We start from the raw sequence: 18,921 nt of genomic DNA on the forward strand, positions 1-18,921 counted from the left end.
AATGAACGCAAACGCAATCACAGTGTTCAACATTTGCGACTTTAGTCGTTTGCACCGCATTGCAATACCTACATATGGGACCATTTCCAGTCTAATCCAACAAGGTAACTGCTTGAAAATAAATTTGCGCAACAACATAATCTTACCTCGATCTATTTCAATTTCAGGATCAATCGTCTTGGAAAAAAACATCGCCAGCATTGTAACTGAGGTAGATGGATGTCGTATTACATCTGACTTGGTTCTCAATGTTTACAAAGATAAACTTTTCATGTTGCTTGAAGCGCATGAGCTGTGGACTCCTGTTGTGAAAATTCATCCTCTCGTAGAAAACGCAGCTCAACCTACAGGTAAATACACATCATTCTCATTTGTTCTCTATATAAAACCCATGTAAAGTATTGTTCCTGCAACAAATTTGAATGCGCACGTTTTTGGCAAATGTTTTATGTACTTACCTAGGATTTGCCAAAGATTTTACAGTTAATTTTACATTCTCAAAATTATTTTACTTGCCCACTTGTTAGAAACGTACTAGTATTTACATTTCTGTAGAATAATGTTGACAGATCTATCGGGTTCGTTAAAAATGTTTAGGTCGCTTGTTACACCGATGATTATGGCACAATGAATCGCCTGCTTTGAGCGTGCTTACAGCGGCACACGAGGAGTTAACTTTCTGAAATCAGTATGACGAAAGGCATCTAAGGTTCGTTTTCTCAAAATTAAGCACTTTAATCGAAAAAATATTTGGTAGGCGTAGTAGAGGACACCATCCTTCATAACCGGTACCAAATAGTTTTTCATGAAAAGTTCCTAATTTTGAGCAAACCTGTTAGATGTCTTTCGCCGTACAAGTTTCTGGCGGTTAACTCATGCTGGCTATTTGCGCATATACGCCCCCTAGCGCCTGGATGTGGAAGCGGTAGGTAGAGAATCAGCCACTGCCAATAATTCATTGACTCTGACGACGGCAGCGCGAAATGAAAATGGGGACTGGGTGATGCTTTTTTTTTTAACGGGCGTGGTACATAGGACGCCAATTTTATAATGCTTATTGAAACGTTAAAACACATTTTAGCCGAAAATGGTTTGATTTTTGAGTTAAAAATTAGATTTATATTGGGATTAGCAATACGAAAGCGATTTTTTTTCGATTGAAAAAACATGTGTTGATTAGTATACCGTGCGGGACCGAAATCCGTACAGCACCGAAATCCGTCCACCTCATGAGATATCAATAAATTGAAGGGGGTTGAAGGTGATTAATGAAGAAATAATTTATCTTATCCTGTTCAGATACTTGGCAGTAAGCTTTTACGGCATAGAAATGGAAAGAAAGCTTTGAAATTAAAACAACAAAAATCAAAAACAAATCGCCACCCACCAAACGCGGAGTCTTTGCCGCCATTTTGTTTTCGTGTAGAGCATAATTGCACCAAAAGTAACTGTGTTTTAATTGCTAATTGCGAATCATTACATAAGATAAGCGGAATACAAATCGAAGGGATCGCTTCTCAAGGGGCGGATCGAACTATTTACAGTGGTAGTTTAGTCTATCAGAATGCTTCAATTTAAATATTTAGTTTAAAAATAGTTGTACGGATTTTGATCCTTTGATTCGAAATCCGTCCACGGTGGACGGATTTCGAGTCAGGAGTAGTTGATTTTATTCATTATTTTATCATGTTTTTCGACATTTTTAATGAGTAAATGTGAAACACTTCAAAAGTAGAAGCCTTCATGATCATGTGCCAATGATAAACGTTTTATTTACGTTCGATTCTTGTTTTCTAATGACTTTTTATGTACTAAGGTGCTTAAGTGTACGGATTTCGATGCCCCACGGTACTAATCATTAGCTATTAAAAGCCTAAAACGTTTTTTTTTTTTCCAAAATTCCGGATCACAGTATGCGCTGCCTGAAGGCGGATATAAAAATTTCGCGCTCCGTCGAATAATAAATTTTCATTATTTTTTAATCTTTTCAATCAAAAGTAAATTATATCTAAAAGCAAAAGTTTCCGGTGTCGTTTGAAGAGTGTGAGGTGGGGTGATTTAAATAATATGTTATTCTGGCGGAACTCTTTGAGCCTGGCCAAGCCTTGCGATTAATTTTGGAAATCAAGAATCGAAGATTCCCTCAGAAGTGAGCACAACTTCTTCGCAGATCAAATATCAGATACAGTAGCAGCAGGAATGACGACGCTGCAACCAGTTCTAGCCATTCCACAAAAGGCAGTGGAACGGTAGCATAGATACAATTCCAACTCCCCCACGCGAGTTTCACCGGCTGGAAACAAAAACGCGGCCTCAAACAATAACGCAAATAATGCACTAAGTATCACTTCATTTTCATTTATTTATACTTTCTATTTTATTCGTGTTTTAAACGTGTTTCTTTTCTTATAATTCTTGCTTTATAATTGAGACCAGGGATTGAATCCAAAAAAACTGAAAAAAAATCTTTCTTATCATCTTTAAATATACTCGGGATGTAGTTGCATACCTATGGGGGACGTTCTTCGTTAGCTATAACAAGTTCCAATTGTGGCGGAACCTGTGCTGATTATGCATTTTAAATTGCGCTACAAAGCGGTCAGAAAAATAACTGTGGTCTTCAACGGAAAATAAGGAAGAACGCGCTTTATAGTTTGTCGATGAGGGCAACTAATCTACCTTTCCTTCCAATTCTGTTTTTATTATCATAATTTTTCTCCTAAACCGGTAACGAGTATCGAGCTCGCCATCTTAGGATTGGCCATCGCACGCCTTTGGTTACAATGGTAACTGTAGATCCGAAATATCCATGCTTACACAGTTTGAGAATTTGTCTGATTAATGAATGACACTGTTCGGTAGACATGTTGACAAAATCGCTTTTCGCACATTTTATTTCTGATAGGATCGTATCTATTTGAAATTCAAATATTCTCCCATAGTTTAAAAATTAGATTCGAAATAGCCGATCGAAGTGATTCATAACAACCTGTAACGTACGGTGGTTTTACTCAACAAAGTTTGTAAAATGTCTCGCAGCTTAATAAACAAGTTAAACCGATGGCAGGAATTCAACTCATTCCAAGAATGGAACGTTCATTCTTTCACAACTTGGAATAATTTCTCCATTGCCGTTGATTGAAAACTTATAACTGAAACAGCGGAATAATGACACTTTGGAAATTAGATATAAACTCATCGGTTGTATAGCGAATACTGTGCTATTCACCACGACTCTAGGAGCACCAAGAAAGAAGAAAATGAATAAATTGTATATTAATATTCCCGAAACTTTTATATGAATATTTCCAGAAATTTTGAATAAGATGATGTTTAGAATAACAGGAGTTTGACTAGTATAATTTTGATGGTATCACTATTATTTTTATTTTTCTTTTTCTTCCTTATTTTTTTATTTTTCCTTTAACCTGAAGTGGATGATCTTATACAAAAAAAAGTTTCCGTTTCGCTTAATAGAAAAATATATAATTTATTCGTTGAGAAGAAAACATTTTCCGCCACACCCGATTGAGAACAAAATGATAAAAAAATCGGATGATCTATAATTTTGAAATCAAAGCAAAATTCAAACCTTTATGTAAACATGCGTGCTGAAAAAAATCACAAAAATTAGAAACAAATAAAATTGCTTTCCATTGCTTTGTTTTTGATGGGATGAATATTGAAGCTATGGGATGAATTCCAGGAGCAGTTCCCCTATTTTTGAATATGTTTATTTTCTTTAAAAAAACATCTTATAGGGGAACTGTACCGGTTTTGGCCATGTTCCTAATTTGGCCAATTTTGCGAATAACTCAAAAAATAAAGCAATTCGGAAGGGTTTTATTAGTTCCAACAAGAGATACATCCCTCACGATTCAACGCTGCTTTTAACTGATCGATTGTTTTGGAAAAATATGAATTTTTCAGGGTTGGCCAAAATAGGCACTAAGTTGGCCAAAACCGGTGCACTTCCCCTATGTTCATTTTCGTATGCTTTTCTATACAGCTATGAATACTATCATATATGTTCAAAGAATAAAGAATAGAGTAATATCATTATTTTCCCAATGTGCCATAAATTTTCATATAAGTAAACGGTAGGCATTACCAGCAGGCTGTTACGTTTGATTGAAATTCAATTATATTCTTTATTCTTTATTCTTTATTTTTATTTATTACTTTATACATTTATACGATTTGCTTCTCAAAAAAAATCATCTTTTCAGCGATCAAGATCTTCGGTCTTTGAACCAGAATGATAATATCCCCCGATTTAAACCAGGACAGTTCTTGCCAAACCATCTCTGAAGACAGCATAAATCTAAAACTTGATGGTGTTGAAGAAAGATCCCCCCTTATCCAGCGCATACGAATTAAAGTTTGGTGAGAGAATTCCATTATATATATTTATCCAATTTTATTGAAACTATATAACTGTATGCCATATGCAAAAAAAAACAACCGTCAGGGCACCCGATTGAAGCGATTTGGATAGGAAGAGTGGAATCGCCAACTTCCTATTGATAACATCTCGTGGATAAAGGGCGGGCTCTTCTCCCCATCTATTGGGTCAATCTGGGAAACGAGGGCTAGATTATATTATTGTATGTACGAACTTTCTTCTGGAAGGAGATTCTCTATTCATCCCGTGGATTCGCATAAGTGTCTCTGCTTATGGAACCACCCCACCCATTTTTGGCCCTTCATACAGGAGTTTGATGAAATACAAACAATAATATAATCATGGTCGAATCGTTTGTCAGATATGGCCAGTGCTATTGGCAGGTGCCTTGCTACAATAGATGGTAGCATCATCATCATCATCATCATCATCAAAACGTTTTTTTTTTCCAAAATTCTAACCCAACGTATTTAAGTTTTTTAGTATAGGTATCATTGGTAATAACATTTTAAAAGCATTTTAATAATATATCTAAAGCATAATATCTTCATTATGGTGAAATATAGTAATTTCATGCACACGTCCGTCTCCACCAAAAGGCAGCAGTGCGGTTTCGTCAAGGTGAATGGCCTAACGCTTCCGACTACATAATATGTAGTTTATTATATTATAATAAAATACATGTTTTTCAGCTCGGTTAAAACGATGTTTATAAAATTTAGCTATTCTGTCAGTAGCAGACAGTAGCAGTTGCACAAGATATTGGTGAGTACAACGGCTAACTTTTTGAGAACTTTGCTCCATCGGTGTTGAACTTTATCTAGAATTATAATAAAACACGATAATAAAAGTTAAAAAAAAACCCTGCTTCATATATTTGGGGCAACAATACGTAACAAAAAAAGAATATTTCGTTATGTAATATTTTAACAAACCCTATCGCTGTTAGTTGATTTTACTCCACGTTGCACAAATCAGATTAAAAGTTAAAATTAGTTGTAGCTTTGGGAGTTAGCATCTGCCCAAAGGACAGTTGGTACTATCTCATTGAATTCCATCACAAAATAAATCGAGACTGATTTGCGATTTGGGCGATAGAACCTCTAACTATTTTAAAAATCCAAAACAAAAATGAAAAAGTGCTGCACGTGTGAACCGGCCAGAAGAATTGGTGTGATATTTGTTTAAGAATGGGGTAACGAGAGTTGACCTTAAACAAATGTTACAATAAGGATCTGGTTTTCTCAGTCTCTGGGTTGAGAAAGCCAGATCCTTAATGCAACAATTTTTCCAGTCGTTAATTAATAACAGTTATAAATGTTACAATCAATTGGGCAAATACATTTTTTGGCAAAAAAGTCAATTGCACTTGGCCTGATATTAGTCCACAACAGCTGTTTTTTTTTAATTTATGCTTCTGATTTGAAAGCGAGATAGAAGCATAAAATAATATGAGTTTGATCAAAAACTTATAGTTTATCAGACTACGAGTTTTATTTATTACTGAGCATGAGCATGAGTTTAGACTACGAGTTTTATTTATTACTTAAAAAGTTACTTGACACGAAACGTCATGGTCACTACTCCTAGTGAAGAATAGGGTAAATAGATGTATAAACTTTTTCATCAAAGGGGTGATTCAAATATGACGTCCACTACCATTTGAGATTTTTAGACTCCCCCCTCCCTCCTCTGTCACGCTTTTTTGTATACCGAGTGTACGCACTGTCATAAAATCTTTACCCCCTCCCCGCTTAAACTGTGGACGTTATTTTTAAACGACCCCAAAGTACTCTTTATTATGGACAGTGGAATCTACAGACGAGAAAACACATGGTTGAGTACGTTTTTTTGATCATGTACTAGGAGCACATGACATTGAAATAGTGACGTCGTGCTCTTTCGGAGACACATTTGACAGTTTTTTTGACTACAAAGGATTTATCTCCACTCAACTAAATAGATACTTGTTTTGGAAATCTTTATTTTGTGTGCGTAATATCCGTGTATGGCGATGCAGATATTCCATAAGAAGCCATATACTTCTTTCTCACTTTATACTAATGACACACTGGTATTAATTGTACCATGGTACAATAATGTTGAGAAGAGTGCCATACCAATTATTGTCTTTATTAAATATAGTCTTTAAATTATTTTCTTGTTACCTTGTGCCATGATATGAATACCATCGGGGTGTCGTAAGTACATAGTAACATACTCAAGTCGAAATCTGAATATGCTCTTATTGGACAGGGCTATGGATATATCAAATTGTGGTTTATGGACAAAACTATTTCGTCAAGTTCCCAGAAAAAGTCGGTGCAACCAATCGGTCGGTCGGTCGTATAATAAAAAATGTCATAAACTCTGCCTTTGAAAATTTCAAATTTAATATAAAAAATTGTAAACATTGCCCTTATGAGAATTTACTCATATTTAAACACGTATAAACATCACCCTTATATGGTGTCATGATGCAATAATTTATAACGTTATTATTTACTGACGTCATTTATTGTTTTGGATAATATCAGCAATAGTATACAAATTTCAAATAGTGATACATAATGCTAATTGCACGACCCAAGCGAGAAGCTATATTGTCGCACGAGCCAAAAATTGCAAATGAAAAAAAAATAAATTGCCCTCATGACCCTTCACTCGCCATTAGAAAACGGATAAAACATGCCCTCATATGATGTCATATGACGTCATGATGCATAGGCCTTTCATTCAAAACTTTTGACAGCCAGGCTTCTACACTTTACTACACCTGTGACTGTGAATTGAATCGTGTCATTTGATAATGCAAAACATACTATTTTTTTTGCTTCTGTAAGAACATTAACAGATTGGCTGTGAATTTTTAATATTGCAATACAGGAACGAATAACGGTAAACTAAAAGTGTTAAGTGAAAGTTGTTTGTGGGATATAACAGTTGTCTGGTATTTATGAATGCGCCTTACGTACTCTGAAAATTTCGCCGTGATAGGTACTCGGAATCGGTCCATGAATGAATACCAACAGTTGCCGATTTGTTCGATTTGAGAAGCTCAAGTGCAGTAATAATGCTATTAGTTCATAGATCTAACAGTAACTCTTGATTATAACGCACTCCGTATATGACAGGGCAAAAGTAGTCAGTAATCGAATGAATGATCATTTGCTCAATGAATGTGCATTTGTATATTGACGCAGCCGACCAGCGAGCATTTTTTTATTGTTTTTAATTTTTTTAATGTTTCCACAATTCTCATAAATTCAATTCTGACCAGACTCATATAACTCAAATTGTTTCATTACTCGAGTACCATACGGTAGAAATACTAAGACGCTAAATACCAAAAATTTGTTTTCATAAAACAATCTTAATCACGTTAACATATTTTAAAGACCGGTTCGGGGGAACCATGCCTATGTCACCAAACCGTATGACACAATATTTTGTAAAAATGAAATGTGCGTCTCGGAAAATATCTTTGTCCGGGTTTTGTGTCTTGCCCAGAAATGCTTTAAAATGTTGATTTCATTGATTTATACGCATTTATACGTCTAAAACACTAACGTTTTATTGCAATTCCAGTTCCAAAAGTGAGGTTTTCTATTTCCGAATGTCGCAACTGCATAGCGAGTAGTGCGTATCTCTGCCATAGCCATACGACATCCAGAAACTGGAGAACATCGATAGTCATTATAGTGCTCACTTAGGTTTTCTACTGGAACTACAACATCACACCTATTGTTATATAGACATGCAGGCTACAAGCTATATACTCATTTAATATAAACCAATTTAATGTGAAAGTTCACACATATAATTTTGACTGATATCATATTAAGATACGCTATGTCAAGGGCCCATTTCCAAGCCAGAGAGCTGATTTACAATAAATCATCTCGCTTTTCGCGGTACGCAAACTGATCACAAAATTATGAGATCAATTAAAATGATAGATGTGGATCACAACTGTTCTCAAAATTCTTCAAATGAAAGAATGACGTATTTGATAAAACATAAAAGAAATCAAATAACTTCATACATATTATTAGATCAAACCATACCTTCAACACCTTATCGCATTTAGAAGAATTACTATATAATATAATAACATATTATTTTATGTACGCCAAAAACAGATGGTCATTGGTAGTACTGACTGAATACTTAACACCGAGTATTAGATAACGGACAGGACATTTACACATCAGCCAGTGGATCAGTAGAGAATTTTTCGTTTTACGAAATATTTTCTCTTTACTAGGACGGGAATCAAACCCACACTCCACAGTACGCAAATGCGGCTAGACGACTGACGCAGCTAAGCGTGAAATTCTTTCGAAGGCAAATAGGACATAATTTTTATTAAATATTTCTAAGGGCCTTATTTATATTAATTAAAGATTTATCCATACCACTCGGTGTATGGCTGTACGTCGCCAACTATGCAGTTTACGGATGCTTTACAAATCCGACGTTCTGGCTAAGTGCTTGACCTCTCGTAGTATTCTGATTTTTGTGATGTGAACGATGAAGGTTCAACAGATGATGCAATTCGTGGTTCATTCGTCTGCTCCACGTACCGTCCGCCTTCTACGCCACAGGTGGTACGCAACACTGTCTTTCCAAAAACCCCAAGTTCGCGTTGGATCTCTACGTGCATTGTCCAGGTCTCATATCCATAGAGGACTATCAATGTAACGTGCGTTTAGTGGATAGTCAGTTTGGTACGACGGAAAACTCTATTCGGAGGGTCTTTAAAAAAAGATAGAATCACCGTCTTCGACCTGAGGGCGCACAAACAGAACACTTTACATCTAGCATGAGACAAAGGACAGGAAATTTAAGCAACACCCAGTGAACCAGTGGAGAACTTTTCGCTTTACGAAAAGTTTTATCCTTATCCTAGCCCACAACTTGCGGAGTTCATAGTATGTACGATTTTCAATGCTTCTCCGAATTGATCCGCTGGTATCGTTTTCGGCGATAGCCAGCGAGCCCAAGAATACAAATTCTTCAACCACCTCGATTTCGTCACCCCAGCAAATCGTCTTCCATCTGATCGAACCACCTTCCTCGCTGCGTACCTCACCCCTTCTTGTGCCCGAATCGTTGTCAAGAACCATTTTCACTGGGTTATTGTCTGACATTCTGGCTAGATGCTTGGTTAACGACGGTCTTCCGATTTTCGCGATGTGAATGATACATGGTTCTCCCAACAGCTGTTGCAACTTATGGTTCATTCGCCTCCTTCAAGTACTATTTCCATCTGCACACCGCCATAGATAGTACACAACATTTTCCTCTTGAAAACCTCAAGTTGATCCTTTACGAGCATTGCCCAGGTCTCGTGTTCGTAGGGGACTACCGGGCTGAAGAGTGTTTTGTAGATACTCAGTTTGGTACGGAGGCGAACTCTATTCGATCGAGGCGTTTTGCAGAGTCCAAAGTATGTTGGACGTGTTTATGACTAGTCAATACGTTTAGCTTCCCTTTTCAGTTCAGTTTCCCTTCCCATCTTCTTAAAGTTACCTGCCATAATATCAAACAAAGATAAAAAAAATGTCGGCGAAACCAAATAGCGATGTTGAAAAATAGGCACGGAAGACAATCACCTGGCCGTAGCCCTTTGCGCGTTTCGAAGGGACTGTAGAATGCCCTGAAACTCGAACTACGCACATTCGATCCATCGTTACCTTGACCAACCGTATCAGTTTATCCGGAAATTCGTTTTCGTACACTAGCTGCCATAGCTAGTCCCGATCGATTGTACCATATGCGGCTTTGAAGTCGATGAATAGATGATGTGTGGGCACGTTGGATTTGCGGTCTTTCTGCAATATCTGACCTACTGCAACACCTGGTCTGTGGTAGAGCGTTCTCCCATGAATCCCGCCTGGTACTACCCCCAAGCTTTCTTGCGATTGGTGTTAGACGACGCCATACAATTTGGGAGAATACCTTGTAGGCGGCGATCAGCAATGTGATTGCGCGGTAGTTGTTAAGGCAGTTCTGCCGCCAACTTTAGATCACCTCACGCTCGTCCGTAAGAAGATTTAATGCCGTTTCACATTTCCCTGCAGCACGAGGCCCTTACTTGAACGGCTCAACTTCTCATACAACTTCCATGTGCTATTAGCGCGGTACAGCTGCTCCGTCTCTTCACGGTCGCGATCTTCATGCTGGCGCTTTTGTCTATTCCGCACCCGTTTGTATTAGCCACCCTATAACCAGAGACCGGCGGAGTGAAAAACTGTCGAAATGGTAACGTATGAAAATGCATGAAATCGTGAAAATAATACCGGCATCACTTGAACTTTTTGCTTGCTTCTTATGGATGCAAAAAGTAAACAAGTCGAATTGGAACCGCTTTTGACGGTTCGATTGGAAACAAGATAGCGTCTTCGCCGATCTCTTATTGTAGTATTTCTAGTTTGTACAGTGCTTTGTTCGCTCTCGTGCGGTGTTGCACCAATCTCGCCTATGATGCATTCTTCTCCTGCACTGACTGCTTACATTCGACGTAATTTCTTCAAAAAAAAGCGGATCTGCTCTTTCGTTGGGAGTGCCACTTCCAACTGCTGCGCGTATTCTTGAGCAAGTCTACCGTCTTCTAGCCGCCCAATGTTAGGCCGCGATGTTCGACGCGTGTTGTACACCGTCGAGAGTTTTGAGCACAGGCATACTGTAATGAGATAGTGGTCGGATTCAATATTTGCACTGGACGTTCAAGATGACAGATGGTTAAACGTGGTCGATTTAGTTTTCCGTTCCTTGGTTTGGCGATCTCCATGTGACCTTGTGGATATTTTTGCTAAAGAAGAAAGTGCTTAGATCTACCATTTCGCGAAAGGTTGCAAAGTTGGCCGTTGTCAGTCGATACGATATGCAGACTGTCCGGTCCGATCACCGATCTGTACATTTCCTCCCTTCCTTCCTTATAATGTAATTCATCGTAGATTATCTTGTCACAACCTGCGAAACCTAGCGACTTGCAGCTTCCAATCGTGATCCTTTATTCGTCGCCTAGGTTGTTGCCGATTGTATAGGGTCAGATTTGTGCAAATAATATAATAAAACCTAAGAAAGGCCTCCAATGCATCTGGCAAATTGTGGTGAAATTGCTCTAAATAAATTAAAATTTTATGTGCCTGAAGCATGAACCTATACTGATCCAACAAGTCCATATAAGTCCCTAGAGCCTATGCGAATGCTTCACCATTAAGTCCAACTCAGATGTTCTAGGTTCTCCAAATTATTCCGGAGTTGAGTTAAATTGCTCTATTATCTCAACTACGCCTGATATCATCCGACAGCGACCCAGCGTGTCTATATAAGTTCTTAAAGCCCATGCAAATGCTTCATCATTCAAATAAGTATAACGCAGATGTTCTAGGCTCTCCAAATTTTCCGGGAGTTGAGTTCAATTGGTCTACCAGGTCAACTACGACTGGTATCAAACCGATAGCAACCCAGCGTGTCCATATAAGCCCCTAGATGTCATGCGAATGCTTCACCAGTAAAATAGGTGCAACGCAGATGTTCTAGGTTCTCCAAATTGTTCGGAACTTGAGTTCAATTGGTCTACCAGTTCAGCTACGACTGGTATCAAACCGATAGCAACCCAGCGTATCCATATAAATCCTTAGAGCCCATGTGAGTGCTTAATCCGTAAATGCCCAGGTCGAACGTTTAATTATGAAAAATTATGGGAGGTTTTCAGAGATTTTTGCTTAGATTCACTAAAGTCATGAGGAATAGTTGTAGTTTTATGTACACGGGAACCTTCCGTTTAATATCCTCCCCCTTTTCATGCTGAAGGAAACTAGCTGGCAGAAAATCGTTATTTTAAGCAGTGATATATAAAACTGGTCATATTTGGCGATTTAATGGTCCTTAAATCAGCTTTCATGACTAGTGCTGTTCTATGTGATTCAGTTATTTGAGATTTTTGCAAGTTTTGTACCAATCAATATTTTAAGTTTTCCAAAATACAAGGAAGTCCGTGCTGCAATTGCTCTTAATACATGATAATTTTATGTGCATGAAATGCTCCAAACTACTTTGCAGGATCTGTACAGGTCCTTGAAAGTTAGATGAACAGATAGTGGAATTGTTTTTGTAAATTCAAGGCCATCTAAAATATCCTGAAATTGGTGTTCTCAATAACAATAGGACTTTGTCGAATGTATCTTCGGTTTTTAATGCTTAATCGTACTTATAGTAAACCACCATGTTCATGTACGTCCCCATTACCCTTCACTATTGATGAAGTCCATAGCAGATGTTCTAGGTTCTCCAAATTTGTGCTGGATTTGACGTCAATTAGTGTACCAGGTCATCTACGCCTGATACCAAATCGATACCAACCCAACATGTTGATGCAAGTCATTAAAACTCTTAGGAATGATTTGAAATTCATATTAGGACAATGTAGATGTCCTAAGTTTTTAAATTTGTCCTGGAGTTTAGCTAATTTGTCCACCAAATCAACTAGGCCTGGTGCTAAACTCATAGAGATCTAGCATGCTTATGTACGCATCTAGTGCCTTTGCGAATGCTTCACTATCTAAAAAAAAAGTCCGAAGTAGATGTTTCAGATCCTCCAAATTGTTTGGAGTTAAGGTCAATTGGTCTATCACGTCAAATATACGTTTGGTACCAATCCGAAAGCAACCCATCATGTCCATACAAATCTCTGAAGCTCTTAGGAATGATTGGCAATTCTAATCAGGTCCAAGCAGATCTTCTAAGTTCTTCAAGTTGTCCTGAAGTTCAGATAATTTTATCCACTAGATCAACTTGGCCTGGTGCCAAACTTATAGGAATTCAGCGTGTCTATGTGTCCCTGGAGCCCGTGTGAGTGGTAGCACAATATGCTAAAGATCTAACTTACAAGGAGAATTTTCAAATTTTTTACAAAACACCCATAAAGTATTCAGAACTTATGCATTCGTTTGGGATCTTAGGACTTACATGGGTTGCTAACCGTTTGATACTAGGCGTATTTGACCTGGTAGACCAATTGAACTCAACTCCCCAGTGGCGTCGCGTAACCTCACTTTTTACCTGTGCACTGACCCAAAAAGTGAAAATTTTGATATTTTGACAGACCAAATGGGATAGAAATTTTACAGAGTCGTTTATACTAATCAAAATCTAGTTATTCTAGGCATTTTCACACACCAATTCCTTAAATTTAAGCTCAGTGCACAGGTAGATTGAGGTTAGGGAAACGCCACTGCAACTCCCAGATAATTTGGAAAACCTAGAATATCCGCGTTAAACTTTTTTTGACTGGTGAAGAATTTGCATGACCTCTAAGGACTTATATGGACACGCTGGGTTGACATCTTTTGATATCAGGCGTAGTTGACATGGTAGACCAATTGAGCTCAACTCCCGGACAATTTGGAGAACCTAGAATATCTGTGTTGAATTTATTTGAATGGTGAAGCATTGGCTCTAGGGACTTATATGGACTTGTTGGATCACTATAGGTTCATACTTCAGCATATGAAATTTTAATTTATTTAGAGCAACTTCACCACAATCTGCCAGATGTATTGGAGGCCTTAAGAAAGTTTTTGTTACATTATTTGAACACATTTCGTACAAATGAATCATATTTAATAGCTCTGTTCATACGGGCTGTTAAACAGACTATTAAAAAGCCAAATTTGATCAGTTTCATATATCGCTGCCTAAAATTACGCTTTTAAGCCACCTAGTTTTCTTAACCCTAAAAAGAGGGGAGACTGCGAAGAGGAGGGTTTTCATGTTCCTAAAAGTAAAACTATTCCCCTTGATTTTAGTGAAAATTCCGAGTAAAAACCTCTGCAAACTTCAGAGATATATGGTTTTCAAAATTAAAAGTTTATCCTGGGCATTTACAGGTTAACTGGATTATGGAAAAGGTATTATTTGTGGATATATTTTGGGTAATGGAACAATGATTTTCGATAGAATTCGTTGTTGCAAAAACTGTTTCATATCGCTGAAGTCAACGTCTCATGCTGTATAACGCCGCACACTGATAACACATCTATTGCATCTTCCATCGACTGACTGAGGTTCTGTGAAACCGCATCAAGTGCCCTTCTATCTGACTTGTGATATTTTGATCGTAAAATGCATACGGATATAATTCACTCATACATTTGTTGTTTGATATCCTCAGGGATTGAGAGATACCCGACACAATTTGTGATCAATTGGATCTGCTACATAAAAGCTTGTTCAAGAAAATAGACAATTTTCCATTGACGTTTGGTGTATTTTAGCAGAACTCCTACCAATTGTTTGACGTGGTAAATACTGTTTTTGACCTTCTAGATCTAAAAAGATGTTTAGAAGTTCTTTATTCCCCTTTATATTTTTTCTTACAGAATCAATGATAGACACCGCCGCTATAACTCAGCTGCAATCGCAGATTTCTACCGACAACACAATTACAAATGAAGACATCAGTGCTACGATATTCCTACAGCAGATGAACGCTCCTTCAGGAAGTGTCTCTATTCTTCCAAGCTCCAGTAAAACACCATTCACATCAGAGGCCATACTGAATCCAGGGATCGACACTCAACATAATGCAAATCAATCGGTAAACGAAGTTCTAGTTCTTGAGGAACAAGTCGACGAGACTGTTGGCTACGATGAAAATTGCAATCCAAATAATCCGGAGAAAAGGCCTCTGCAAGATGTTACACTCATAATGAGTTCTAAGAAACACGCTTCATGTGAACTGAAGTTTCAAACCTTTGAAGTAAACTGGCAGAAGATAAGTGATAATGTCATGAATCGCCTGCAAAATTTGCAAAAATTTCGGGACGAGAATCCAAGTCAGTGTGTCCCAAAACTTATCCAACTGACAAAGGCTGATTTGAGTGGGCTTACGAATTCAGTGGTCGATCAACTACGGATGATTGACACCCAAATCCGAGCCGACATCATAGGAACTGTTTCGAAGCAAATTCTCAATGCGTTCCCGTGTTTACGCTTTGTGGACGATGATGGCTATGGATCAGGAACCGGACATGTGTGGCTGAAACATAAGATGATTAATCGGAACTCGTACCTTAATCGATTCAAGGAACAGTATGTGGCAAAATCAGATATCATAGAACTACGACGAAACCGGAATGTGAGAGCAGGAACCAAAAACAGTATTGGGAAAACACGACCAATGAATGCTGCAAAGAAGTTTTTTCGAAGCTCACACGTGATGAACCAGCGCTACTAACACATGAGTTCCTACAAGCCTCACAATCTTACGTTCGATATCGGTACGATGAGAACATTCCTTTGAAAGACATCTTAGAAAAACTCCCCGTTCTCAGACGGAGGATACTGCTGTACTACCATTTTGAGTGTGCGACAGGAGTATCGGCGGATTCATTGGAGAAGTACTACACGGCTAAGCGATCAAAAATAATTGATTTCTCGAAGACAAATCGTAAGATCAGTCATCTGGACACAGCAGCTCCAGACTACAATATTTTTGAATATTTGTGCAGACTATTGGGAGAAAACATTGAAGACATCATCATTCTCAAAGAGGTAAGAAAAACATATTAAATAAATGATTATAGCTTAACATTTTTATTCTTCTTTTAGGTTGGAACAAAGATGGTCGACATAACTCTCGATTGTTCCGGTCCTGTTATTGTTGCCATAGGTAATTCTGAAAGACTAAGTTTTGAAGTAAAATTAGAAATTAGAAAGCGATTCATATAAGAGTCATATGTCGATTTTTGACGATTTTGATTTTCTTCCAGAAATAATCAAAAAATTACCTCATTCTTAAGAAAAACTGATAACATTGGCTTCGTTCTAGAAATTTGAAAATCAAACCCACTTGTTTTTTCCCATCTTGCAATTTAGTCACATACCAGTCACATTCCAGATTTTGATACACTTTTGCGCAAAAAATAAATATAATTATAGTCCATTTAGTTCCATAGCAATGTATACAAATAAGGAATATTATGCCAAATTTTCAGAAACTTTGCAGGTTTTATCATTTTTTTTAGATTTTTTTGTATTTCTCCTTGTAAAACAAATTTGAAAATTTCAATGGCATATTACACAAGTTGTAGGAAATAGACATGGGACGATTATGCGAATAGGAGCAGTATAATGCATATCAATTATTAAATGGAACATATAGAGTAATTTAGACTAATATAGATGTTTCAATGATCTATATTGCCATAATAGCATACTGACCTCATATTAATAAACAACTCAACGAAGATAGATCTAATTTGCTTTTATTAGTAGTTTAGCTAAATGACAGTTTGTGTTCGGATTGTCATAGTTGATTCATGTTTAAGTTTCACCAAATTTTATCAATGTATGATGTGAAGTGAACCTAAACAGCATTCAACAAAATCAAAAACCTTTTTCAATTCTGTTTTTTAATCTTAATTTGCAGATTGCGGAAATGGGGAGCGAATGCATTACGTTTTCGCGGATCAAACGCGACTGAGCGAAGGAACAAAGAATGTTGTCGCTGCAGTAGCTGATTTGTTGTGCATTCATTATGTGCATAACTTCATGTACATGAAGCAAATCTCAAAGTTTTTGGAATTAGTCCAGGAATACTTTTTCAAGATTTTGCCGGCCACTGGATCGAAGTCAAACGCGACTCGCAAAGGACAACAACAAAGAACGGTGAAGCGAGTAATTGCTGCCATTGCAAATTATTCATCGCCGTAACTGAAATGGATATGCGAACGGTTACGGTTATTTTGGAACAATAATAGTTTTATATTTGTTATGAATAGCATATACTGTAGTGTTAAGGTATCAGTAACTCGTTGAAGATTTGTATCTTTTCTCGCGCGAAATGTAGTAACGAACTAAACATCAAGAGAGATTGTCAACTTTATTACCATTTTTTTATTATTTCCATTTCTTTATAAGTTTGATTCACCATGTAAGCTTTACATTTACTAATAAAATCCCATGCTTTTTAGTAAAATATTTATTTCAATGTTCGACACTACACCGACGTTATCTGCTTTACCAATGGCTTTATTATATTTGGACGAGTTAGTATTATTCAATTCTTTAGGAAGATCCATTAATTACGTAACGCAAAATTGCCCATTTTCGACCCTCCTGTTACACTTTTGTATAAATCATTTAAAAATTTGTATGGATTGTCACACTTCGGGCAACCCCTTCAAGCGTTACGTAATTTATTGATGTTCCCTTACGTGATTGTAGCTTTACAAATACGTATTTTGACTTCAATAGTCATCCGAAGCACACACAAACAAACTTTCAGACATTAGTGACGTTATGATTTATGGTCTAAATATGTATATGTTAAGTTTAACATAATTAATTCAATTGATCAATAGTATTGAATCGTCTTATAATTAATTCCGTACAAACTGCGTGTCTGTGTACTTCATCCAAATTCGACTGACAAAAACAGATGATTATAACGGCAACAAATATGTATCAATTTCATTTTAGTCAATACAATGATAGACAGTCGAAAACCTGAATAAACTATTGTAGGTAGTTGGATTACCCGTTAAATTTTATTTTGTTTTAATTTGCGAAGGGCTATACTGTGGCCAATTCCGAATCCAATACAGAAAAGGTTTGACCGGTTATGGGATAAATCCAACGAAGTATCGGTTTCAATTGAATTCAGTATATTTGACGAAAGTTTAAGTGTGTTACCGAATTTTACGTCTGAATGTAATTTTACATGTAAACAAATATGAACGTGTAAAATTACAAAATTGCTAAAGACTGAGTAATGTAAAATTAAGTTAAGACATAAATATGTGTCTTCAGAGATGCTCGCAGGTGTCGGTCATGGAAGACATAAAATTACATGGAGTTTTCGAAGTGTGAACTTTTCAGTTGTGCGACTTGCACAGTGTTCTATAAAGCTGTGGAACAATTAATTTTGAGCAACTTTGCTGAACAAACCATATTCCTATCACTTAAGGTTCACAAGTTATGAGTTTTTTTATATTTATGTAGGCGTTAGGGCGGTTCCTAAAAATCGGTTTTCTTCCCATAACTTTTTATACTTTCATTTCTCTTAAACAAAATGTTCCGAGCAGAGCACTTTCAGAACTTTTGAAGGCGCATACTTTTGTCTGAGAACCATGGACTTTAACTTTTTAAACCAAATAGTTATTTAAGATTTTCTATGGAAAAAACGCCTTATTCAAATGATAATACATCAAAATGAAGCAAACCGATTTCCAATAGGGTTCTATTATTGCGGATCTTTTAAAAATTTTCCACCTTGCGGATTCCGCAAAGTTTTTCCGCAGCTGTCCGTTTACCGCAAGGCTGAAAATATTCGAAACACTGAAACAAAAACCTTATGTTTGGGTTGTGCCTAGGATGTGCATCATTGAATGCCATGCGAAACAGCAAATAAAAAGTATGAAGTGACAGCTGCGGTAGTTTATAAATTGTGCCGGAAAGCGGAAAGTTTTCTCTGGAAGAGCAATAGAAAGCTCATACTTTTC

At 37.1% G+C, this 18,921-nt stretch overlaps 2 protein-coding genes across 2 annotated transcripts in view; one reads left to right on the plus strand and one right to left on the minus strand.

Moving 5' to 3' along the window:
- The window catches only part of LOC134213396 (coiled-coil domain-containing protein 85C-A), a 224,679-nt gene that overhangs the window by 151,563 nt on the left and 54,195 nt on the right, over window positions 1-18,921 (minus strand). The window lies entirely within an intron of this gene.
- Window positions 2-17,369, plus strand: LOC134210297 (uncharacterized). Its single transcript, XM_062686343.1, is given in 6 exon segments — window positions 2-104; window positions 168-350; window positions 14,797-15,567; window positions 15,570-15,970; window positions 16,028-16,088; window positions 16,848-17,369. Coding segments are annotated over 6 exon segments (1,803 nt in total). The 3' UTR covers window positions 17,132-17,369.

The sequence above is a fragment of the Armigeres subalbatus genome, chromosome 2 (assembly GCF_024139115.2).
Source record: "Armigeres subalbatus isolate Guangzhou_Male chromosome 2, GZ_Asu_2, whole genome shotgun sequence".
Lineage (NCBI taxonomy): Eukaryota > Metazoa > Arthropoda > Insecta > Diptera > Culicidae > Armigeres > Armigeres subalbatus.